At 40.0% G+C, this 26,265-nt stretch overlaps 1 protein-coding gene across 8 annotated transcripts in view; it reads left to right on the top strand.

The window, feature by feature from the left end:
* The window catches only part of LOC122559567 (FYVE, RhoGEF and PH domain-containing protein 4), a 256,121-nt gene that overhangs the window by 106,157 nt on the left and 123,699 nt on the right, over window positions 1–26,265 (top strand). The window contains exon 1 of one of the 8 annotated variants that reach the window (XM_043709242.2): window positions 19,033–19,163. The exons of the other annotated variants lie outside the window; for them this stretch is intronic. Within the exon in view, the coding sequence (XP_043565177.2) occupies window positions 19,076–19,163 (88 nt within the window). The 5' untranslated portion in view covers window positions 19,033–19,075. Of the gene's footprint in view, window positions 1–19,032; window positions 19,164–26,265 lie in introns of those variants that run through there. 8 annotated transcript variants of the gene reach the window in all.

Raw genomic sequence — 26,265 nt, 5'->3', positions numbered from 1 at the left:
AGTATTTCTGTTGCTCCTTCCAAAGTGAATCACCTTACACTTCTCCGCATTAAGCTCGATAGGTCTACTTCTACTCCTAAGTCTTATGGTCTTAAACAGTTTAAAAATGCCCAAGGACTGAAATAGGCAAACATAGAGGAAAATTCCAAGTTGCCTCTCCTAAAAGTTATTTACCCTGAAATAGTTTGGCAGTTCAGGCTTTGGGAGCATTTGATGAGATGTGTTATGAAAAATATGAAGAACTTTTGTCCATGATGTATTTGTTTTTCCTTTATTTACTGTACGTAGTGAGTTAAAACCTTGACTTACTTACCCACATCAGGACAGGGCAATGAGAAAGTAACAGTCAGGTCCTATATACAAACATACTTAATAACAACCTTCCATCTAACATACAGTTACTCTGGTCACTCAACTCAGAATCCTAGGAAATATGACTGTGGTTGGAGTGTCTTTGTGTGACTAAGACAGTAAGTGACTCAATGCTATTTTCAGGATGCTGTTGCTTCATTCAATTCAGGTTAGGATTCATACAATCATTCCCACCTTCTCCCTTATTTGGAAATAGTAGGAGATAGTTTCTAGTCATCCCCCCCATGCCAGGTGACAGGGTGGCCTGTAGCTCTTTTGCTAACCCGTGGGCAAGGAGAGCCAGGAAATGGTCAGAAGTAAAGTCCTTCACTTGGTGTTCCCTTAGAAAACAGCAAAAAAAGGACTTTCTTGAAGGCATCAGGATCCTGCCCTTAGGTTCAAACGTGGCTCAGAAGACTAGAATGTATCGGGAGCAGTACCTGCCTGTGATTTTCCCACTTTAAGTAGTGCCAGAGAGGCTGATGTACCCTCCTAATGAGGATGGTAGCTGCTCATGTGAAGCTCAGGGTGGGAATGAGTGGGGAAACTATCATTCACAGGAGACCATGCAGCTTCAAAAAAGTAGTAGGATGCTTTAGTTGTAAGTGGGGGGTGAGGGAGGGAGCATCTCCCTATGATGGAGGTACTCTTACTTCAACATTTCCAACATCAAAAGATCTTTGCAGCAGATCCATTGATGATCAGGGATTTGGGAATGGGAGGATTGGTTAGGTAGAAACTGCTCCATTGGATGGTGTGTGGATGATGCTGAGCCAAGACAGGCAGCGAGGGTGTCTAAAGTTTTCTGGAGAGCTGGGTTGCCTGAAGGCCTTCCCATTACTGACAAAATCTAGGAATTGAAGTTAACAGACAATTGACAATCTACCACTTCTAGCCAGAAAACCCTGCCACCTATCCCCTCATGTAGCTATAAAGCCTGGGAGGGGAGCCAAACAGCCAGCAAATTAGCTGGCGATGCTAATTTTAACAACCCCCTTGCCTCTGTACCCAGACCCAGAAGAAGGTCATTTGACAGGATCTCACAAGGAAGACATACAGGGCTACAGAGCTACAAATTCAGAGAAATTCCGCTAGGTTGTGCCAAACCACCTCCCCTCGACCATCTTGTACCCCCTATGCAGAGAATTGACCTTTGAGAAATGGGGGAGTTTGGATGAAATGTGAACATTTCTAAGCTGACCCCAACTCTCCTGCTTCTATTTAAATGGAGTTGGGGTGGATGGTTAGGAGATTAAACCATTAGAGGAAAGGGCTGGCCAACTAAATGATTTTAGTAATGAGACGACACATGACGACACATCTCCTATTTAACTATCATTCCATACTTAATCCTGACCAGTCAGATTTCCCTGGTCTAGTTGAAGCTACACATCTATATAGAAGTGCTAACTGCTTTAAGAATAGTAACGATTATGAATAAAAAGCAGCAGGAGTGCTTCCTCCCTGCCCAACCAGCTTATTGCAACACCGGCTACTTCATATCCTCTCCCCTGGGATCTAGAGCACCTCACACACACACACTATTCCCACCACACAAGACATACTATACATACACACACACACACAATACACAAGCACACACTATACATGCACACACACTATACACAAGCACACACTATACATGTACACACACTATAAACACACACACAGACTCTATTCCCACCGCGCACACACATTATACACAAGCACATACTATACATGCATACACACACACACTATTTCCACCACACACACACATGCATACATGTGCACACACACTGTACATACACACACACTATACATACACACAACTATACACAAGCACACACTATACACACACGCTATACATGCACACACATTATATACACACTATACACAAGTGCACACTATTCCCACCACACACATAAAATTTACACACACTATACACAAGCGCACACTATACATGCACACACTATACACACATACACAGACTTTATTCCCACCACACACACACACTATACACAAGCACACACTATACATGCACAGACACACAGAGTATTTCCACCACACACACACATGCATACATGGGCACACACACTACACAGATGTACACACACACACACACACACCTTACCTCCTCTGGGGTTATGGCATCCACTGGAACATTGTTCACCCTACAGTCAATCACATTGTCTTCTGGATGGAACGCCAGTTCATAAAGGAAGATTAAAATTGTTCTATTAAAACAAAATACTTCAAAAAACAAAACTGTTCACCTCTCTCAAAATTCCACCTTTACACCCACCCACCTCCCATCCATTCAGGTGCAGAGTTATTATCTTTTACTTTCTTTGGAATGAAATAGCTAGGCTAATGGCGACCATATCAATTGTCATTAAAAAATCTGCTTCACAGTGTCTTCCTTTAGGGAAGGAAATCTGCCATCCTTGTCTGCTTTGGCCTACAAGTGACTCCAGATACACAGCGATGTGGTTGACTCTTAACTGCAATAAATACTGTCCTAGCCAGCAATGTTTACATGCCATAAATCAATAAATAAAACTTCCTTTCTGTTTGCAGATGGATAATCTTGTCTTCAAATTAGGTCAACCTGCAAAGTGGTCAGCGTCTCTTCAGCAAATGAGATTGTTTTCCTATTATTTATTGCCTTTTCCCGCAGGAGTGAAAGGAAATCTTAATATCAAGGTTGTCTCTAAACCACATGATTTAACTGTCCCTAATCTAAAGAAGCCTATAAACTTCATAAATGTAGATGCTTTTGGTTGAGATTGTTTGCTGTGTTGTCCCTTGTAAATAATTATTAAGACTCTTGGGAGGAAGATTGACCTAAGGGAGCTTGAGTCCTATCTGCATATGCAGTAGGGTCTTGCAACCTCCTGGAGGTTTGTACTGTGTTACCAACTAATCCCAATACAGCTCAGACATACTCTTGAGAAGGGAGCCTATGTGAAAGTCCCCAGAATGCACTTTACCCTATCAACTGGTGTGATGCCCGAATGCAAATTTGGATCATGCAGCTTTAGTCAAAGAGTAGATGAGCTGTGTGCAAGTGTCATTTAAAGGTCCTGGCACCTCACTTGCAGTAAGAGTAAATTTGAAAAGCTCCTTCTGTAGGAACATTTTCGGTGATGTTGCAGTGATTTCCTAGATTGGCCAGAGTGTTGCACAGCCTCACAGGCCTGGGAAGGTTAAGTGACCTATCCATGCAACAGCTGCAGTGCCTCTGGGTCTGCAGCACAGCAGGGAGATGGGCAAAGGCTCCAGATAGGACATTGCTAACTTTGAGTCAGCCTTCCCTTTCTGCTTGTCAATGATATCAGGCTCTATGGCAACCCAGCCATTGCATCCAGCATCTCAGTGTGCACCCACTATCAGCATCCTTCTATACAACATCCTTATAAGATCCTGACGTTAGCCATCACCTTCCATTGATCATCCTTTAAATATCATTTGGCTCATGACTCACCAGATGTTGATCCCAAGTCTACACTAGCCACCAAGGTTTGAGCAGCAGTAGCACCTGAGCTGGTGACTATGAGTACCAGATCAAGTGATGGGACCTCTTACTTAGTGTTGTGCTGTGCTATTGTTCTCCCTCTTCCTTCTTGGGTGACTGTGGCTGAAAAAGCAGCAGGTTTGCTCTGCTGTATCTGCATCTTTGTACAATGCTGTTTAAGTTGATAGTCTTCACAGCCTTTTGCGTGTCACGGCAGAAGCATAGGTAATCTTTCCTGTCTTCCACATTCTGCAGGAGTTCCTCAGTCATATATAATGGGCATACTAATGTTGCTACCAGTCCCACTTGCCATTCAATTGAATTGCACAGATTCCACTGAGTATATTCTCCTTGAAATATTTAAACAATAATAAATTCTCTGTTTATTCGGCAGGAGTAATCCAGAATATTGAATATTAAAATTCAGGTTTACAGATTACCATTAGAATAAAAGAAAGCATCCTTTCACATTTTCTTGATAATTCCCAATCTGTAATATCCTTTTATACAATTATGAGCAGCACTGCAATTTCCTCTGCTGTTCTGTTGTCATCCGCAGTACATGCATATTAAACTTCCACTATATAATAATTAATGCCAACATGATCTTGTTTATGCTGTTCCCTAATGCTTCCCTCAGGTGGAGCTCACTTCTGATATGCTATCCATATGTTACACTGATTTTCCTGGGCCACAGAAAAGCCTGTTCTATTCTGTTTCTGATGCTGAGGATTTCTGATAGTTTGAACAGAAATTTGTTTCTCACAATTTAAGATCCCAGGGCAACAAAACAACTGTAAGCCTACTGATTGGTTTAGTGAAACCATAGTGCTATTATTCTCTGAAATCTTTAGTAAAACCAAAACACAATTTTCAACACAAAGTGTTTATTCAGTATGAAGAGAAAGTTGACTAGAAATACCTAACACGCAGATTCAGGTTAATTCACTGATCTCACAGCTGCTTTGTATATGGCTCTTTTTTAGTCTCTAATTGAGTGCCAGTGTTAGGCTGACACCATAAACAATCTTCATTTATTTACTAAGCATCAACATCCAGACATAACTCCCACACACAATACATTTGTTCTGATAGTTGATATTATGCTTTAATGTAGATGCCTCCTCCCATAATATATATGATGTTGGACAGAGAATTGAAAATGCTACATTTACAAAAATAATAAACTTCCCACACTAATTTACTTAACTCTTTCACAGAGTACGATTGCACCCTACAACGGTATCTGAAACTTAACAACTCCATCAATTAAACATGTATCATGGTGTGTGCGTAGATTCTGTGCTTAAATCTCTGGAATGGAATTTTAAAGTTTGACCTTCTGACTCAGAGGCAAGGCTGCTATCATTGAACCAAGGCAGACACAACAATTACAAAGAGGTTGCATTGTCATGTGAGCTATACTCCAGGAATTCGGAATATAATAACAAGGGGTTTCTTACAATCCTTGAATCTTGGCACATTTACCTCGATCTTATTCAATAGTTTGTAGAAAATGGGAGGCCTGTTTTCAATGCAGGCATTAATTATGAACCCAATAATAACTCTAATGTAATATCACAAATATATAACATAGAACTGACAAGCAGTTGAACCTGATGACATCAATTAAGTTAAAGGGTCTTTGTTATAGAAATTACAACACAGAAACAATTTAAAATCACACACCACCAGGTTATATTCCAACAAATTTATTTGGAAATACAAGTTTGCAGAGCGCTGCTCGTTGTATTTCCAAGTAAACCTGTTGGACTATAACCTGAAAATGTGTTGCTGGAAAAGCGCAACAGGTCAGGCAGCATCCAGGGAACAGGAGAATCGACGTTTCGGACATAAGCCCTTCTTGCCCGAAACGTCGATTCTCCTGTTCCCTGGATGCTGCCTGACCTGCTGCGCTTTTCCAGCAACACATTTTCAGCTCTGATCTCCAGCATCTGCAGACCTCACTTTCTCCTGGACTATAACCTGGTCTTGTGTGAGTTTTGACTTTGTCCACCCCAGTCCAACATCAGCACCTCCACCTCATAACATGGAAACAGGCATCTTTACCCAAATAGTTGTGCTAGCATTGAGTCCACATGAAAAGCAATCCCATTTGCCTGGTTTGATCTCCTATGCGGAATTCCTCTTCATTCTGCCCTGTAGTGAATGTTGTTAACCTCAGTTTCTGAGTCTAGTAATATTTCATGCCCTCACAATTCTCTGCACACTCTACATTGGTTTTAATTAAGGCTTTATCGAAATACACCATTGTATCTTGATTTAACATCAACTTGTTACTGATCAAATTTAGCATCAGCTGTGAATGGAGAAGGCGGTAAGTATCTGTGTGTGTATTTTCTATGCAACCCTTGAAACACCATTGATGCCACATGTGGCAGAGTCTGCAAGTTGCATGTAAAATTTATCAGCTACCTGATAATTTATTAAAAGTAAGCCATCCTCAATCTTGTCAGACTGCCTAAGGTAAAGAAAATACATATTCTCAAACATTTATGTGTACACTACTTGGAGGCAGGGCCTTGGCTTATTATCTACTGATGCTTCAGACTGAGCTGTTTACTTAGCCATTTTTGTCAGTGGTAGTTTTCTATTACCTTTGCTTTTCGGGGGAACTGCCAGCAGACTAGTCCTTGGGCCAGCCATTCTGATACTAGAACTGCAAGCATGCAACTTTGAGGGTGATGAAGAGCCTTTGACCTGCTCTTTATCCCCCTTAACCCTCCTTCCATCACTCTAGCAGTACACTCTGTGATTCGTGAGCACCCCCACATTGCACTTGATCAATCATCTTTCAGCCTGGAGTTGTAACCCATCATCCTGGATGTTCTCCCACATTGACCGAACAAACATCATCCTCAGCCTTTTCTCTCTCACGCTCACCTCCTCTTATTTACCCTTGAGTCTCCCAAGTTCATTGTTAACATATCCTCATTCACCCTTGATGCCTCTTCAATCAGGCTTGAATCTCTGTCAATAGACACTGATCTTCCCTATGTCCCTAATAACCTTTCTCAGGCCATTTTCTCTTAGAGAGCTGCAACTCTCCCTTCTACAGCCATCCCTGGTCTAACCTCCTTGGACAGCCATTATCTGAGCTCGAAGCATTAATGCAGCCACTTCACAATAAAAGAAATGCAGCTCTGATTCACTTTAAAGCTATCAGGAAGACTACCTCACTAGCTGCATACCAATTCTGATCAGTTGTGAATCTGAACATGAGTTTCTTACTTGCTGCTGACTTCATTGTTAAATACATGTTAATCTGGTGACCGTGTGTTTGAATGAGTATGAATGACATGGTAAGACATTAAAAATAGATTTCCACCACTTATCATCAGGGACCACAATCTGCCTTTATTCCACGGCCAATTTGATTCCCAACATTTCTCCCACTGTCATGAAGCTGACATTTTGCCTCCTGCAAAACTAAGTGCCATTCTCCCCAGTCTTCCCGTCCCCCACGCAATTATCTACTCCTGGGAACGTCACTACATCCCACCACATGTTTCAGGCCCTTATAATTTATTGGTTTACATTAAAGGCAAAAGTTGAGTGAAAATCAAGAGGTGCTCCACATTACTTGTGCTGAAACTTTTTAACAGAATATCGTGTTGATGTATTATGTGTAACAAAGCTGATAATAGAAAACAGGTGCACAGAAGAAATGTTGGCTGTCTTGCAAGTCATTTTATATTTCCATACTAATCTGAAAAATTGCAATTAATCATTTTTCTGATGTCTCTCAGCAAAAATGCAAGTGTTGTGGGCATTGTACCTAAATTTTGGTATCTGCAGATTCATGATTCTCCACTGTTATCAGAAAAAGTTTAAAAAGCAGTCCATAACGTAGCTATGTCATGAGAACATACCAGATGGCTAAAGGCTTATTAACCATTTTTAACATCCTAATTGGGTAACACCCTGGTGTTCTTTTGATGGAATCAACTTAATGAAACACAATAATTAAGGAATCCAAGCCTGTATTCACCTCAAATTGCAAAAGTTGCGTCATTCATCCAAACCTTATTCACTTTCCAACAGCAGAGCAATTGATTTCACACTTCACCTGTAGGAAATTTACTATTTAAGATTAAGGTAATTAAATTTTTACAGAAGCTTTCAAAGCAAAATACGTGTAACAAATCAGCAAACAGTGAAATTCACAGCTGACCTTGGAGGAACTTGTGTGGAAGAGCTCACAGCACAGGAGCAGATAAGTGCAAGGTTTTTCAGTGTAACCTTGCTGTCTTTTTTAAATCATAGGTGCGTTCCTTTTAGTTATGTGTTCTATTGAGATATGTCCCTTGATTAAAATTTCAAAATATAAAACATAGGCACTAAGTTAGCGTGGAGCAGTATTTTTTAAAGCAGTGTGCTATTTTCTGTAGATTGTTAAGGAGCAAAGATGGCCTTTAGTAGAATGATGTACTCTTCTTGTCAGATGTGGGAGTTTAGGGAGAGTTTTCATGTTGCTGATGATTATGTTTGCAGGAAGTGCCTTTGGTTGTGAATCCTACCAGATCGCATGGATTGGTTGGAGTAGCAGTTAGAAGCAATAAGGAATTAGGGGCTGTGATGGATGGCAGTTATAGGAAGGGAGAAAAGCTGCAGATACAGTCAGGTAAATAGGTTACCACCAGCATAAGTAGGAGAGAGAGGCAGGTAGTACAGGAGTCTCCTGTGGCTTTCCCCATCTCAAACAAGTATGCTGTTTTGGAAAATGTAGGGGTGATGGACTCTCAAGGGAATGTAGCATGAACAGCCAAGTTTCTGGTACCAAGAATGGCTCTAATGTAACAAGGGGTACGTCAAGTTCTAAGCGATTGATTGTGATATGGGACTGTCTAGTCAGAGGCACAGACAGACGTTTCTGCAGCTGGCAGCAAGAAACCGGAATGGTGTGTTGCATTCCTGGTGCCAGGATCAAGGATATCTCAGAGAGAGTGCAGAATGTTCTCAAAGAGGAGAGGGACCAGAAGGAGGTCATTGTAGACATTGGGAGAAAGTGACGACTGCAGATGCTGGAGATCAGAGCTGAAAATGTGTTGCTGGAAAAGAGCAGCAGGTCAGGCAGCATCCAAGGAGCAGGAGAATCGACGTTTCAGGCATAAGCCCTTCTTCAGGAATGAGGAAAGTGTGTCCAGCAGGCTAAGATAAAAGGTAGGAAGGAGGGACTTGGGGGAGGGGCTTTGGAAATACCTAAGTCCCTCCTCCCTACCTTTTATCTTAGCCTGCTGGACACACTTTCCTCATTGTAGACATTGGAACTAACAACATAGGAAGGGAAAAGGATGAGATTCTGAAGGGAGAATATAGAAAGTTAGTCAGGTATTTAAAAAGGAGGTCCTGGAGGTAAACATATTGGATTACACCGGGTGCTATGAGCTAGTGAGGGTAGAAGTAGGAGGATAGAGCAGATGAATGCATGGCTGAGAAGCTGACGTATGGGAGAAGGATTCACATTTTTGGATCATTGGAATCTCTTCTGGGGTAGAAGAGACCTGTACAAGAAGGACAGATTGCACCTGAATTGGAAGGGGACTAATATACTGGCAGGGAGATTTGCTAGAGGTACTTGGGAGGATTTAAGCTCATATGTGGAGGGGTGGGACCCAGGGAGATAGTGAGGGAAGAGATCAGTCTGAGACTGGTGCAGTTGGGAAAAGGAGCAAGTCAAACAGTCAAGGTAAGCAGGAACAAAGCAGAGAACAAGGTGAATTAAACTGCATTTATTTCCATTTAAGAGGCCTAACAGGGAAGGCAGATGGTTAGGAACAGAACATGGGACTGGGATATCATAGCAATTACAGAGACGTGGCTCAGGGATGAACAGGACTGCCAGCTTAATGTTCCAGGGTACAAATGCAAGAGGAAGGATAGAAAGGAGGGCAAGAAAGGAGGGGAATTGGCATTTTTGATAAGGAATAGCATTACAGCTGTATTCAGAGAGGATATTCTTGGGAATATGTCCAGGGAAGTTATTTGGGTGGAACTGAGAAATGAGAAAGGAATGATCACTTTATTGGGATTGTCCATCCAATAAGTCAGTGGGAAATTGAGAAACAAATTTGCAAGAATATATCAGTTATCTGTAAGTATATTAAGATGGTTATGGTAGGGGATTTTAACTTTCCAGAAATAGACCGGAACTGCCATAGTGTTAAGGGTTTAGATGGAGAGGAATTTCTTATGTGTGTACAAGAAAATTTTCTGATTCAGTATATGGATGTACCTACTAGACAATTTGCAAACCTGACCTACTCTTTGGAAGTAAGGCAGGGCAGGTGACTGAGGTGTTAGTGGGGGAGCACTTTGGGGCCAGCGACCATAATTCTATTTATTTTAAAATGTGATAGAAAAGAATAGCCAGGATCTAAAAGTTAAAGTTCTAAATTGGAGGAAGGCTAATTTTGACAGTATTAGACAAGAACTTTCAAAAGTTGATTAGGTGCAGATGTTTGCAGCTCAAGGGATGGTTGGAAAATAGGAAGCCTTCAAAAATGAGATAACGAGAGTCCAGAGACAGTATGTTCCTTTTTGGGTGAAAGGCAAGGCTGGTAGGTGTAGGGAATGCTGGATGACGAGAGAAATTGAGGTTTTGGTTAAGAAAAAGAAGGAAGCATATGTCAGGTGTAGACAGCAGAGATTGAGTGAATCCTTAGAAGAGTATAAAGAGTATACTTAAGAGGGAAATCAGGAGGGCAAAAAAAGGGGACATGAGATAGTTTTGGCAAGCAAGGTTAAGGAGAATCCAAAGGGATTTTATAAATTAAGGACAAAAGGATAACTAGGGAGCGATTAGGACCCCTCAAAGATCAGCAAAGCAGCCTATATGTGGAACCACAGGAGATGAGGGAGATACTAAATGAGCATTTTGCATCAGTGTTTACTTTGGGAAAGGACATAGAAGAAGCAGAAATAGATCATAACATCTTGAAAAATGTCCATATCACAGAGGAGGTGGTCCTGGATGTCTTAAAACATATAAAGGTGGATAAATCCACAGAAGCTGATCAGGTGTACCCTAGAATCCTGTGGGAAACTAAGGTAGTGATTGCTGGGCCCCTTGCTGAGATTTTTGGATCATCGATAGTCACAAGTGAGATGCCAAAACACTGGAGGTTGGCGAACGTGGTGCCACTATTTAGGAAAGGTGGTAAGGAAAAGCCATCAGTGTTGGACATTTTGTTGGAGGATTTACATGTATTTGGAAAGGTAAGGACTGATTAGGGATAGCCAACATGACCTTGTGCATGGGAAATCATGTCTCACTACTTTGATTGAGTTTTGTGAAGAAGTAACAAAGAGGATTGATGAAGGTAGAACAGTGTACGAGATCTATATGGACCTTCAGTAAGGGGTTCAACAAATTTCCTAATGGTAGTCTGTTTAGCAAGGTTAGATCACACGGAATACAGCCATTTGGATACAGAACTAGCTCAAAGATAGAAGACAGGGGGTGGTTGTGTAGGGTTGCTTTTCAGACTGGAGGCCTGTGACCAATGGAGTGCCTCAAGGATCGGTGCTGGGTCCACTACTTTTCATCATTTATATAAATGATTTGGATGTGAACAGAGGAGGTTTAGTTAGTAAGTTTGCAGATGACACCAAAATTTTAGATGTAGTGGACAGTGAAGAAGGTTTCCTCAGAGTACAACAGGATCTTGATCAGGTGGGCCAATGGGCCAAGGAGTGGCAGATGGAGTTTAATTTAGATAAAGGTGAGGTGCTGCATTTTAGAAAGACAAATCAGAACAGGATTTATACACTTAATGGTAATGTACTGGGGAATGTTGCTGAACAAAGAGACCTCAGTGTGCAGGTCTGAAGGTGGAGTCACAGGTAGACAGAATAGTGAAGAAGGCATTTAGTATGATTTCCTTTAATGATCAGAGCACTGAGTATAGGGATTTGGAGGTCATTCTTGTGGCTGTACAGGACATTGGTTAGGCCACTTTTGGAATATTGTGTACAATTCTGGTCTCCCTCCTATAGGAAGGATGTTGCGAAACTTGAAAGGGTTCAGAAAAGATTTACAAGGATGTTGCCAGGGTTGGAGGGTTTAAGCTATAAGGAGAGGCTGAATAGCCTGGGGCTATTTTCCCTGGAGCATTGGAGTCTGAGAGGTGACCTTATAGAGGTTTATAAAATCATGAGGGTCATGGATGCGGTAAATAGACAAGGTCTTTTCCCTGGGGGGGGGGAGGGGGAAGAGTCCAGAACTAGAGGGCATAGGTTTAAGATGAGAGGGGAAAGATTTAAAAGGATATAAAGGGCAACTTTTTCATGTAGAGGGTAGTGTGTGTATGGAATGAGCTGCCAGAGGAAATGCAGGAGGCTGGTACAATTACAACATTTAAAAGGCATCTGGATAAGTAAATGAATAAGAAGAGTTGCAAGGGATATGGCCAAGTGCTGGCAAATGGGACTGGATTAACTTAGGGTATCCGGTCGGAATGGACGAATTGGATGGAAGGGTCTGTTTCTGTGCTGTACATCTCTATGATTCTAGGATAGTTATGCATTACCCATCTCAGTAATACTCTCACTTCATGTACTGCCTTAACTGTTTAACTTATTTTTCATATCTCACTGACTTTTTAAAGAAGTTGTCTGAAATAGCCATTCTAGAGCATGCCTTCATATTTTTCTAAAAATTTCCAAGACTTTATTATACAAAGGTTTCAATTATATGATTTAAAAAAAATATAATGACTCTTGCTTGAATAGACCGTGCTGAATTTGTTAAGGTCTACTCTTCATATTTTAAACCTTTCCTATTCTTTTCTGCAAGTAGAGTTCAGTGAAATGTAGTACCCCCAGCTGTGACACAGATTAGTGTACTCAACACTTCTATATTTAAACAAACAAAAATCCAAAGGATTGTGGTTGGTAATGGGAGTGGTTCCAAATAGAGAGAGAAAACAGTGAAAGTTGCTTTGTTTCTGAAGAATTAAAATTGGTCGACATATTGATCGATTCCTTTGTCCTTTTTTTTGCTTAGGGAAAATCCATGAAAAGGTTTAAAATGTTTTGTGAAATAGCAATTTTCGAGAAGATTTGTAGCTCAGGTTGATGTTTTGTATGTAAGTTAGCTTGCTGAGCTTGAAAGTTTGTTTTCAGACATTTCGTCACCATACTAGGTAACATCATCAGTGAGAGTCTCTGGTGAAGCACTGGTGGTGTGTCCCGCCTCTCTATTTATAGGTTTTGGTTTCTTAAGGTTGGTGATGTCATTTCTGGTTCTTTTTTTCAAGGGAAGGTAGATAGTGTCTAAATCAATGTGTTTATTGATTGAGTTCTGGTTAGAATGCCATGCCATGTATCCTGGTGCTTTTTTTTAACTGTAAAACACACTACATCAGACAGACTAGCAGGAAACTTGCCAACAGGATACATGAACACTAACTAGCCACCAAAAGACATGACCAACTCTCACTAGTTTCTATACATACACACAAAGAAGGACACCACTTTGACTGGGACAACACACACTTCCTAGGACAGGTGAAACAGACATGCATGAGAATTCTTAGAGGCATGGCATTCTAACTATAACTCCATCAATAAATCTACCTTCCCTTAAAAAAAGAACCGGAAATGACATCACCCACCTTAAGAAACCAAAACCTATAAATAGAGAGGTGAGACTTACCACCAGCACTTCACCAGAGACTCTCACTGACCTTGTTAACTTGTCATGGTGACAAAACATCTGAATACAAATCTTCAAGCTCAGCAAGCTAACTTGCATACTTATATTGTGAAATATTTCAAATTGTGTTTGATGTAAATAGTTTGGTTTGTTCTATTGTATCTTCATTCCATTTGTGTAAAACTTCTGTTTTATTGTTAAACTAAATCTGCAGCATTGCCTTCTTATGTTTCAGCAAAAGATCACCATGTTAAATTAAAATGTATAATCTTTCAAACTAGATTTCAGTCTGAAATCTGTTTTATCCACTAGTAAGATCAACTAGAATCTTAACAACTGGTCAAGGAGAGGACAAAGTCAAGGATTATTTTCTGTGTTAGAGTTCAAAAAAACACAATGTGCTGTACCTTAATACTAAATACTGCTGTACATGGTAATCATAGATATACCAGGCTCTGACTTACAGTTACATTCGCTAAGAGATAATCTTCTTAGTATGTTCATGTCCATATTGTAATAAGGTCTGATGCAGAGTTCCAGACTCTAGATTTCTATTGTGTGCTAACTCCATTCACATTGTGATTTTTATGCACCAGGGCCCAATGACCTTACATGACAATTATCAATACATAAATCATGCACATGCACAATTAGCCCAATCATGGTGATGCTATCCTGAGGGAGGGTCATATTAGACTTAATGTCAGTTCTTTATATTTTAAAGACTTTATATTCACTGTATAAATGGGATGAATTTGGCACCAGTAGTAATCACAACAATATATTGCCTGTAATGTAGTAAACATCCCAACAGATTTTGTACAGAGCTATCCACTTTCACCCTGCAGCTTATGAGGAAGTATTGGACACAATAACACAAAGTTTGATCAAAAAAGTCAGTTTTAAGGGAAATTTGGAAAAAAGAAAAATAAATGGCAAAGCAGAGAGTTTTGGAATGGATTTTCAGCATTTAAGCTCAGCCACCAGTTGTGGAATGAGTAATATCAATGGTTTTTGCCAGCAGTGCAAGGAGCAAAGCCTAGTCTAAGAAATCAGCTGGGTGAATCTTGTAGAGTTAATAGGTCATTCAGGTCATGTGTAAGTCTAATCACTAAACATTCACTGTTGTGTCCAATTCCTAGAGCTCACTTCCTTACAGTACTCACTGTGTGTATCCCTACATCCCTCAGACAGCAGTGATTCAAGCAGGTGACTGACAACAACCTTCTTAAGGACAGTTATGGATGGACAGTGAGCATATTACTTTTTTTGGAGAACTCACGTCCCATGAACAATTAAAAAACAATTCTTTAATTTCGAGGCTAAGTTCGTCAATGTAGTTTTGATCAGCTATTATATAAGTTTTGACTTTTACATAAAGCTGCTAAAAATGTATATAATAAAAGATAATTCCAAATAACCTACAGCAGTCTATGGCTTTGATGACATTAAAACTCATTCCCCCTTCTTCTTGTCAAGCAGAAAGAGGGCAAAGAGAGGAATAAACACTTAAAAATACAATTTAAACATGCCCAATGCCATTTTAATTAATATATTTAAGTCAGACTCCTGCAGTGCAATTGGGAACTTGATTTAAATTTAACAGCTGCTGACTGCCTTTCCCTGGGTTTGGGCAGCTGGAAACAAAATGGAGATGAAAGCTGCCGGCTAGAAGAGGTAAGTGCTATTTTTATCACTCTCCCCTGATCTGAAGCCTGCGATCCCTTTCCAGTTACCAGAGACTGTGTTGAATGATACTTGGTTGCATTGTCCTCTCACGGTTTTTGCATCCAGCAGCCAGCTTGCCGTTTTATCTGGCTGCTGGGTGAATATGGAAGGGGAAAAAAATAAATGAAGACCTGCTGGAAAACTTAGCAGAACCTTGACATCCAAGACCTAGTCAGATTTCCCCCTAGCACTCTATCGCACCCGTCCCACCTCTATGGAAATATTGAGGTCCAGTTGTTCCTTCCAATTTTTAAAATCTATATGTACTGCTGTTATTTAAGTGATAATGATGCTCAGAAATCAACTAAGCAGACATTTATGCTATGCTTTTTGCTGCTGAACAAAGCCGGTAAATGTAGACTTCATTTTCAGCAGGAATTAGGTAAATAATAACATTGAAAATGTGCACAATATAGCTTATTCTCATCGGAAGATTTAATAGTACATTTTCAGTACAATAGAACTCTTTCCTGAAATGTGGGACACTGCATTTTGTCCAACTCTAGGTCTTAGCAGTGGCATCACTAGATTGTGTTCAAATTCATTCTGCCTCTGCAAAAGCAAGCAATATAACAAGGCCAACATTTCGCTCTCTTGTGACTAAGGCAGAGGCACTTTCCATGGACAGCGACAAAAATCTACTGTATCTTTCGTCAAGTGAATTAGACTGTTTGGGGGAAGGGCAATTCTTTCCACCCTGACATGCAAGCTCATGTGTTTACCAGCAGGTGGCATTAGTCATGATCAGAACTGCAAACCTTGGCTGAATGTTTTCACTTTCAAAAGGGAATTGTAGGATCCTCATTATCACTATTGATGGAGTTTAGTATTATTTTAAAGACAGAAGCTTCTTGCTCTGAATGACACCAGCACAGTTGTGCTATTAACCACAAAGCTTAATTTTGCTTTTACAAACAACACTTCTTTAAATTTTAAAAGACACAAAGTGTCCAGCAGTTCAGTTAACTATGAAGTTTCCGTAGCATCAGTGAAATTACGCCCAAGCTAATGGGCTGACAGAAGATAAGTGGAATATTTTTCTCCAAACATAGTACTTAAGTGTCAAACATCTTCTGTCTAAAATTAGGGTATATCTTGTCACACCACTATTTAGGGATATCCTCAATTTGAACCTCACATTTTAACTTAAAAATTGAATGTACTTAAGCAAATAGTTTCAGTTTCTTTATTCAGTTTGCTCACTGAAAATGAATGCTTTTTCTGCATCCTTGAAGAGACTGACAACTACATATATTGATACAAAGTAGGAAGCTCCGAAAAATACAGTTAGGTGAATATCTTTAAAATGTTCTTCATTAAAATAGAGCATTTTCTTAGTTTGGCTTCAAATTTCCCACCTTCATATGTATTTAGGGGAAATATAACAGTATGTTGTGACAAAAAGCATTGTTAAGGTGATAATTAGCCTGTTGGATTTTTATGAAAAAGTAATCATGTGTCACTACATCACACATTCCTCAGCCTGCAGGACAGCCAACAACTTCTGAAATTCAGCAGGTATTTACATTCAGTAAGACTCTTAACTTAACAGGCCTCATTCCTAATGAAGGGCTCCTGCCCAAAACATCGATTTCCCTGCTCCTTGGATGCTGCCTGACCTGCTGTGGTTTTCCAGCACTACTCTAATTTTGACTCTAATCTCCAGCATCTGCAATACCCACTTTCGCATAATTGATTTCAACCTTACTGCGAATCCTCTTCCGAGGATGTCTACCTTGAAGAAGTTCTCCTCCTCTCTCTGCAGGCCTCATTTCTGACGAAGGGCTTTTGTCCAAAACAGCAATTTCCCTGCTCCTTGCATGCTGCCTGACCTGCTGTGCTTTTCCAACACTATTCTAATCGTGACTCTTAACTAATCTGTCAAGTTAAAATTAGAACCTGCTGAATATTTAAGTAAGGTTCATCTCTTTAAGTAAAGTTTAAACTTGATGTTTGTATGCCTGTCTAATGCGGTGCAGTTATGGCAAACCAAGGAAATCTCAGAGACTTACAGCACAGAAAGAATCCCTTTGACCCATCTGCAATGCGCTCTCCCTTTGAAAGGGGAATTATGTTTGATCCTACAGACCCCCCTTTTTTTTAGTCACCTTCGACATTTCTTATCACTGAATCATTACAGTGTGGAAGCAGGCCATTTGGCCCATCAAGTCCACAACAATCCTCCAAAGAGCATACCACCCAGACCCACATCCCTACCCAATCCCTCTAACCCTGCATTTTCCATTGCTAATCCACTTCGCCTGTACATCCTTGAACATCAGCATGACCAATCCACCTAACCTGCACATCTTTGGACTGTGGGAGGAAACTGGAGCATCTGGAAAAAAACCCACGCAGGCATAGGGAGAACGTGCAAACTACACTCAGACAGTCGCCTGAGAGTGGAATTGAACCTGGGTCTCTGGCACTGTGAGGCAGCCACGCTAACCACTGAGCCACCATCTCACTCCTATCATCAAGTACCAGACCAGTGCCCTTTTAAAATTAATATAAAATCCACTTCCACCACCTTTTGCAGTTGGAAATGCAGTCTGAGTGAAAATATTTCTCTTCATCATTCCTTAAGATTTTTGATCTAAGATTATATTAAATCTTTAACCTTGCCAGAGGGAATAGTCTTTTTTTCTATATTCATCTACTTGAAAACCTCTATTAGGTCATCTCTTCTCCCTCTTTGTTCCAAACAGAACTTTTCTAAACTCTCCAATATTTGTGTTCTGAAAAAACACTGCTTTATTTGTTTCAATAAAAGGCTTAACGTTATATTTTTAACTGATTTCAGTAATTGTATATAGAATTTAAAAGGAAGATTCTAGAAAAAGCCGATGGTTCCCCCAAGCAGCATTAATAGAGTTTGGTTGTCAGGCAGATAAGTAATATATAACAGGTATGAGCACCACTCTCTGGGCATGTCTAATATCGACCTTCCACGTCTGAGGATGTGGAGTGGTGAGAAGCATGGGTGGGTGAAGAGGGAGGAGTTGGGAGAGAGGCGGGGCAAGTGTGGGGTGGATGTTCTGGGGTATTTCTGGGGCAATCTTTACATCTCCACAGACCTCTAACCTCTCCACCCCACACCCCTCCACATGGTTGATCCCAAAGCAGGAATTTACAAGTTGAAAAAAATTGTTTCCTTTTCATCAATGCTGTGAGCCACTGACCATGTCTGCTTTGTCTGTTCTTGTGGAAGCCAATCTCACAATTTCAGTGTGCATAGTAACCTTCATAAATTCAGTGGAGCAAGAACTCCATATGTGATGGCCCCACCCAAACATCTACCCCCTTGCTGTTAATTCCCTTGCAAACAGTAGGTAGAGGTTTTGCCCGTTAAAGGGAAAGTTCATTCCAACAAAACAGAAACGTGGTCAAACGAAATCGACACTGTTTTCAGTGGAGCTGCCACCTTACAGAATTAAGGGATGGAAGTAAGAACCTTAAAGTGTCTCTGGTTCAAAATATCAGCATTGTGTTATCACCTACTTTCTCTGTATTGCTACAAAGACATCGTTGCAATTTCAAAACTGCCTGGGAGACTCCAGACTGCTCCATGTTACTAGCAATAAGAAGATTTCTTTCAAATCGCTATGAATTATTGAGGAGTTAGATCCCAAAATTTTGCCTGGTTAAAGGGCAGGAATACCTGCTGAGCATGCTCAGTCAGCATTGCAGCTTTTTTTTTCTGTTCAATGTAGTACAATGCCAGCAATTGTAATGCTGTTAACAGCGGTCACATCCTTCTGCCAGTAGTTTTAATAGATGTAGTTGCCTTGGAAACAGCCATCTGCTCATTCCCTATTGGAATGCAATTGTTCCTCCAGTGCTGGGGTCGGCAAGAAGCAGGACATCGCGTGCAGAGGAAATATCTAAGATGCAGTGTGCTAATAAGAGGTAAGTGCTTGATTGGTGGAGGAGTTGAATGGAATTTATTGAAATCCAGCAATGCTTGCCAGGCAGGGCAGCTAGTCCTGCTTTCATAAGGTCAGTACTGTTAACAAATATAGGGAATTCTACATTTACCTCGTATGCTTTTATTGATTTTTATTGTTGTGTTGTGTGGCTTGTTTCAAGGGAAATTAAAAACATTTGCCATAGCAAGCCAGTTTTTGAAACTTAGAGGGTTGGTAGTAATCTGTTTTTAACATGTAATGCTTCCAGAGGAGGGAGACATGGAGGATTTGTGGTGTTAAAACCATTACTGGTGCCCTTTAGCATTAGATTAAAGGTTATATGAAACAACACTACAAGCCCTTCAGAACTGTATTGAAAGACAGAATCAGTGAAGTTCACACTCATATGGAGCATTGACTTTGTTCATATGTTGGAAATCTGTTTTAACTTCCAAGTGTAATGTTAATGACTGAGATGTTTGCAGATGCTTGGTGTTAATATCTGCTGCTAGTGCAGAAATGGTTTGTGAAGACATGCGTATTTTGCTTATCATCTCTTCTTGTTTGTTGATTATTTCTACCAATTGTTATGAAGCTGTTCAGCCATTACCTGGCCTTAGAGGTTTAGCACTGACTGATTTTGGTGCAGGAAAGTCCCAGTGTGAATTAGGTATTGCTGCGATATGTACATTTTACACGTACTGATGGTGTCAACCTTTTAAAACATCCATTACAACAGCAGCAACTAAATGTTGTTTATGGTTAAGTAGAGGAGTAGTAAGTGGCCAGAGAAAAACTTTAAAATTATCAGACAAATTGGAATCTGTGGAGATTTGTTAATTATTGTTTTGAAGGATTTGGTAAAATGTGGTCTTCATGTAAAATGTATTTAAATGAAAATAATCTTTCCAAAATTATCCTTGAATCATTGTGTTCTTCAAGATGAAGGGTGTCAGCCATTCACATATAGATTATGTATCAAGCTTTTTTCCCTAGAATCTGCATTAAACTCTTACCGTTAAGATTCAACATTGATTTAATCAAGTAAATCTTCATCTATTCTAAAATATGCCATATTCTAACTGCAGAACTACTTCATTATGGCTAGATTGCAATGCAAGAGTGTTGCCAAAATTGTTTGTTCAATTCCTGCACTAACTGAGGTTCCCATGAAGGATTCTCCTTCTCAAGCTCTCCCCTCTCTAGTGATTGTAATGAGGTCAGCCAGGTGGACCTCATACAGTATGAATTCTCTGATTGAGGCTATTAACCTTGTCCAATCAGGGAGCCCTGGCTGACAGATATAAACAAGAGTGTCAATGTGTCTTACACCTGCAAACACATGACATGGATGCTGGGGAAAAATAAGCGCTACCGCTGTTAGGCTGAAATAACTCCAGAGAGGCCAGTATCCTATCACCAATTCATCCTTTATTTACACATACATAATACTTGGCAATGATCTGGTTTCCTCAGAACCAGCTCAGTGTGACCAGAAACTCTGACACTCTTGTTTTTTTCTTTTTTTAAAGAGTGAATAGGATGTCTGACACTCCTTTTCTTAAATTTGACCTCACACTACCGCTGTTTGCCCTAAAAAAAAGAAAAAAAAGTGTCAGAGTTTCTGGTCACACTGAGAGCTGGTTCTGAGGAAACCAGATCAGTGCCAAGTATTATGTATGTGTAAATAAAGGATGAATTGGTGATAGGATACTGGCCTCTCTGGAGTTATTTCAGCCTCGCCTGAGGTATGGTGGTTAAACTATCACCAATTGTCTATCTCTAACAAGTGGTCGGTGATTGGTCCTATTGCCTGGTAAGACTATAGCAACTTTACCTTTTCTCTATTTCCCCTACTGCTATTTACAAAGTGACCTTGTCTTTGGAAAATACATCCTGTAACTCCACATTTAACCCTTTTCAGTCAGGTTAATGCCTTTTTAAAGAACTGAAAGGGGAATTTTGAAAGTTGTGAATTACATCCAATGTATGATTATGATTAACTACTCATCCTCTGACCTGTTTGCACTATTTGGCCTTTATTTCTTTGGAATTTAAAAATAAGGAAGTCTTTTTCCAACTCTACTTGGTGTTGGTGAGGCTGCATCTAAACGACTATGTACAGTTTAGGTCCATGTATTTAAGAAAGAATATATTGGCATTGGAGACAGATCAATGGAGATTCAATAGACTGATTCCTGGGATAAAAGGGTTAGGCTTTTATTCATTAGCAGTTAGAAGAATGAAGAGAAATTTGACATTGTAAGTCTAATAGGGAGGACAGGCAAGGCCAGGTTAGTGAACATGGCAGGACTGGTGGACTGTAGTGCATTTATTTTAGTGCAAAGAGTATAACAGGTAAGACAGGTAAGTTATTAAGCTTGAACAGTGCATTGGATTATGATGTTGTGGCTATGATAGAAACTTGGTTAAGAGAAGGGAAGGACTGGCAGCTCAATGTTCCAGGGTTTAAATGTTTCAGGCAAGATAGAGAGGGATGTAAAAGGGATGGGGGAGGATTACATTACTGCTTAAGAAGAATATCACATCTGCACTAAGAGGACATCTTGCAGGGCTCATCCAGCAAGGCCTTTTGGGTAAAACCTAGGAAATGTGCGATCTGTGTGATGGGTTTATATTACTGGCATCCAGGTGCAAACACTACTGTGGTCAGGGGGACAGAGAGGAACAGATGGGTAAGCAGATCATGGAAAGATGTTAAACAACAAGGCTGTGATAGTAGGGGATTTCGACTTCCCCAGTATTGATATGGACTTCCATAGTGGCAGAGGCTTAGCTGGGACTGAATTTGTTTGGTGCATTCGGGAAGATTTCTTGAAACAATATATAGATAGTCCAACTAGAGAAGTGGCTGTACTAGACCTTGTATTGGGGAATGAGCCTGTGTTCTGAAGTTGAGTCATCAGAGTTGAAAAATTAACTCTGCTTTCTTCCCACAGATGCTGCCAGACCTGCTGAGTTTCTCCAGCAATTTCCATTTTTATTTCAGATCGCCAACATAGCGGTTCTTTGTTTTGCTTTGGACCAACTTGGATTGTTTTCGCTAGAATGTCAGAGGCTGAGAGGTGACCTGATGGATGTATGTAAAATTTTAAAAGGTGTTGGATAGTCTGGATATTCAGTCTTTTTCCCAGGACGGAACTGTCAAACACCAAGGGGCATTGCTTTAGGGTGAGAGGGGAAAAGTTTAAAGATGTGTGAGAGAAGATTTTCACATAGAGGGTAGTAGGCACCTGGAAGGTGGTAGAAGCAGATATCATAGCAATGTTCAAGAAACACTTAGACACATGAATAGGCAGGAAAAAGAGGGATACAGACCACATGCAGGTAGATGAGATTAGTTTAGAATGGCTAGCAAATTTTGAGATTTGTAGCTCAGGTTGAGGTTCTGGATGTAGGTTTGCTTGCTGAGCTGGAAGGTTCACGTTCAGACGTTTTGTCACCATACTAGGTATCATCAATAGTGAGCCTCCTGGAGCTTTGTCTGGATGCTCACTGAAGATGTTACCCAGTATGATGATGAAATGTCTGAACGTGAACCTTCTAGCTCAACGAGCAAACCTACATCCAGTTTAGAATGGCATCATAGTTAGCACAGGCACGGTGGGCCGAAGGGCCTGTTCCCATGCTATACTGTTCTATGTTCTGTGTAATGAGGGTTGATCTTATTCTGAGAGGGCTTGGGAGGCTGGATGTTGAGAAGGTGTTTACATTAGTGTGGGAATCTCAAACTATGCGACATAGTTGCAGAATAAGAGGGGCACTCACTTAAAACTGAGATATGAAGGAATTTCTTCTCCCCGAGGGTAGTGTAGATCTGGAATACTTTAACAATGCTCCCTTGAAGCTGTACAGGCAGCTGCTCCGACTTTGTGTGTAGCGATCAGCACACCAATGCAGATCGCAACATTGGCTCTTGGTTCCAGAAGTTGCTGCTGCGCATGGACCTCGGATATCTGTGCAGAAGAAAAGCTAATTAGAGGGAACAGTGTTCTAAACTCCAGAAAATTGTGGAGTCTAGTTCACTGATGGTATTTAAAGAGGAGGTAGATGGATTTTTGGAAAATTGGGTGGTTTAGTGTTGCAAGGAGCTGGCTTGAAAGAGGAGCAATGGTAGGCTGGACTTAAGAGGCTGAATGGCCTACTCCTACTCCTATTTGTGGTCATATCATTCTCCAGCAAGACTTCTCCATTGTCAGCAAGGTTGGACTGCCACAATATTATGGTTTGGTTTAACTTAGCTGATTAAGCTGTTGTGATACCTCTGGACAGGACTCAATGCTGTCTAGAGATGCCTCTGTTATGTTCTCAGCTATTTTCAGAGACTGTCTGCATTGGATATTTCCACAGATAAGCTCAGGTGTCAGTAACAGATGTGCGGAGTGATGTGCTACTTTGCATAAAGCAATAAAGAGAAAACAGATAGTTCATTTGTTATGCATGTCATATTAACATGGGACTTAAACAATGTTATTGCCTACATTCTGTCAATGAGTATAAAACCAGCCATTTACTTAACATTTTAGGAATAATAAGACAAAAGTAAAATATCATTTTTCTATTCTTTTATGAATTTAAAATTAAATATTTTATATAACTTTTATATAATATAATCTACTTATTTAGCATGAATCTTTTGCGAAGATTTCATATTTGCTGTTTTCATTCTGGAATGAACTGTGATCAGCTTTGGTGGACTTTCCACTTCTACTTAAAAATCAAGCTGTACAGAAAATTAGTAGTGGAAACTTCACCAATGCTCGATAATCAAATCAAATAATCAAATCATTGGTAACTAATGTTGTGGAGAAATCCACTTTGCCTTTGGGATTTTCCATTGTTGCTGCATGTAAACCTATCCTCTCAATGCATTGAAAGATTCCTTCTCAGTCCATCTGCCATATAGAAGAATCCAATTATTATGGCAATTGTATCTTACCATATATGTTTCCTCATTTAATGCAATATATGAAAGCATTGCATCAGGAATTCAGTGTAAATCAATGACGGAGAACACATTGCAGTATTGTCTATTGCAGAGAAATTGACACCTACATTAATTAATGTATACATTGTTGGAAAGCGTGACCTGTAGAATGGTGAAAAGATCTTGGGCTAGACAGGCACAGTGTCAATGAAAAAGTGCAAGATGCTCCTTTTGTCCAGAGAAAGAAAAACAATCATAAATATAAGTTTTATAAAGAAAATAACATGAGCAAGTTATGTGGTGATATGCTTTGGTGTAATTTGTGCCAAGTAATGATTTGTCATTTTGTTGGCCTAAAGATTCTGTTTAAAGTGAGACATTTTAAGAGTGAGGCATCCTTTTACAACTTGTTTGGTTGAGATAGTAACATAATTCCCACCAGGCATCACTGATTTACCTTTCCCACTTTCATTTGGACAGCTCCTGTCATGGAGGGAGATAGCCTTGGGGACTGTTTCTCTCCACCTTGCAGTGAAGCACTGTTCTTTCTCAAGTTGCTTCCATTTGATAATTTGGCATAGACCCATCAGAACTTTGAAGATTATGAATTCAATCAGTAGCAATAAAAATCTACATACTGTTTGTATTGAAAGCATCTGCAAATTAACTTTCTCTCAGCCTTCACTGTACATTAGAAAATCCCCAAAGCTAAAGAATATTAATTCAGTAATGACATGCTGCAATTAGTTTTTAAATGTTGAGAGTGTGGTGCTGGCGAAGCACAGGTCAAGCAATATCCAAGGAGCAGGAGAATCAACGTTTTGGGCAAAAGCCCTTCATCGGGAATGGTGAATTCCTGATGAAGGGCTTTTTCCCAAAATGTCGATTTGCTTGCTCCTCAGATGCTGCCTGACTTGCTGTGCTTTTCCCGCACCACACTCTCGACTCTAACCTCCAGCATCTGCAGTCCTCACTTTTGCCTACTAATTTTTAAATGTCTACTTTCTCAGATATTATTTAGATTTTATATTCTAAACAATTTTATGCTGGGCATGCTAGCCAGTTAGTATTGCTGTTAGTATGGTGTTCGAGTCCTGGGACCTGAAATCTAAGAAGGGTGTCTGGGTCTTGTGCTTTCACAGTGCTTTGAAGGGAATGTGGATCCAGAGTTTGGGATTAGTAGGATGGGAGAATCAAGAGTTGAAAGCTTTTTTTCTAAGATTTCAGGCACATCATAGAGGAAGATTCTTAGGTCTTGGAATGATAGCAAATATGGGGTCATTGGAAAGAGCTGTCAAAGTCTGGAACAATTCTTGTCACAAGGGACACTACAAATAAGTCATCAGGTTTGTGAAGCTTTCCACCATACTTCCCATTGAAGATATGCTACTGAGGCAGGATCAATTCCAAGAAAATTCTTTATCAAACTTATTTTCCAAAACCTTACACCACTGACAGTTGACCAGAGTTGATTATATTCCAAAATTATGAAAGCATTTTGTTCAAAATCAAGCTATATTTTGGAAGATTTGTGAATTTTAAGTTGTTGCATATTCCCTTATATTAGTTCACAATGTTTTAGTTCTGCATTGTAACAAATTCTTATATAGCACATATCTATATGGTTGAATACAGTCTCAGGTTTGCTAATGATCTTTATGCTGAGGTAACTGATCCTAGATGAGGAAGTAGGAATGTCACAGCATTAGATTCAGTGTCTCTTGACAAGCAAATGAAGAAAATCAGCCTGGGTTTTAATAGCTAATAATAAACAATGAATCCTGCCAGAAAGTGAATGCGGGAGTCAGTGTGACAGAATTATGCTCAATTCTGATGTCCCCTATGGTGTAATAGTTTGCTAACACAATTTATGTAGATGCATAAAGGAAGCATGATACTTTCCTGAACTAATAAAGTCTGCCCACGCCAATGAATAACATCCAGCATAATTCAACTGCTTTGGGAGAATGAACTTACAGAAACTCTGTGATCCATTCTGACCAAGATGGGCAGGAGGACATTAAAACCATGACTTTGGTTATTTCAAAGTGCTATATTAATTTGTTATTCTTAAATCTATGTACTGAAAGAGAAGAAGATTAGAACAGTTGAGAGGATAAGCAGTAAAAACTCTAAAAAATTGAATTTTTAAATT

Source organism: Chiloscyllium plagiosum, unplaced genomic scaffold (genome assembly GCF_037043375.1).
Source record: "Chiloscyllium plagiosum isolate Xiang-an unplaced genomic scaffold, Cpla_swu_hap1 HiC_scaffold_19, whole genome shotgun sequence".
Lineage (NCBI taxonomy): Eukaryota > Metazoa > Chordata > Chondrichthyes > Orectolobiformes > Hemiscylliidae > Chiloscyllium > Chiloscyllium plagiosum.
This window is presented reverse-complemented; position numbering and strand designations above follow the sequence as displayed.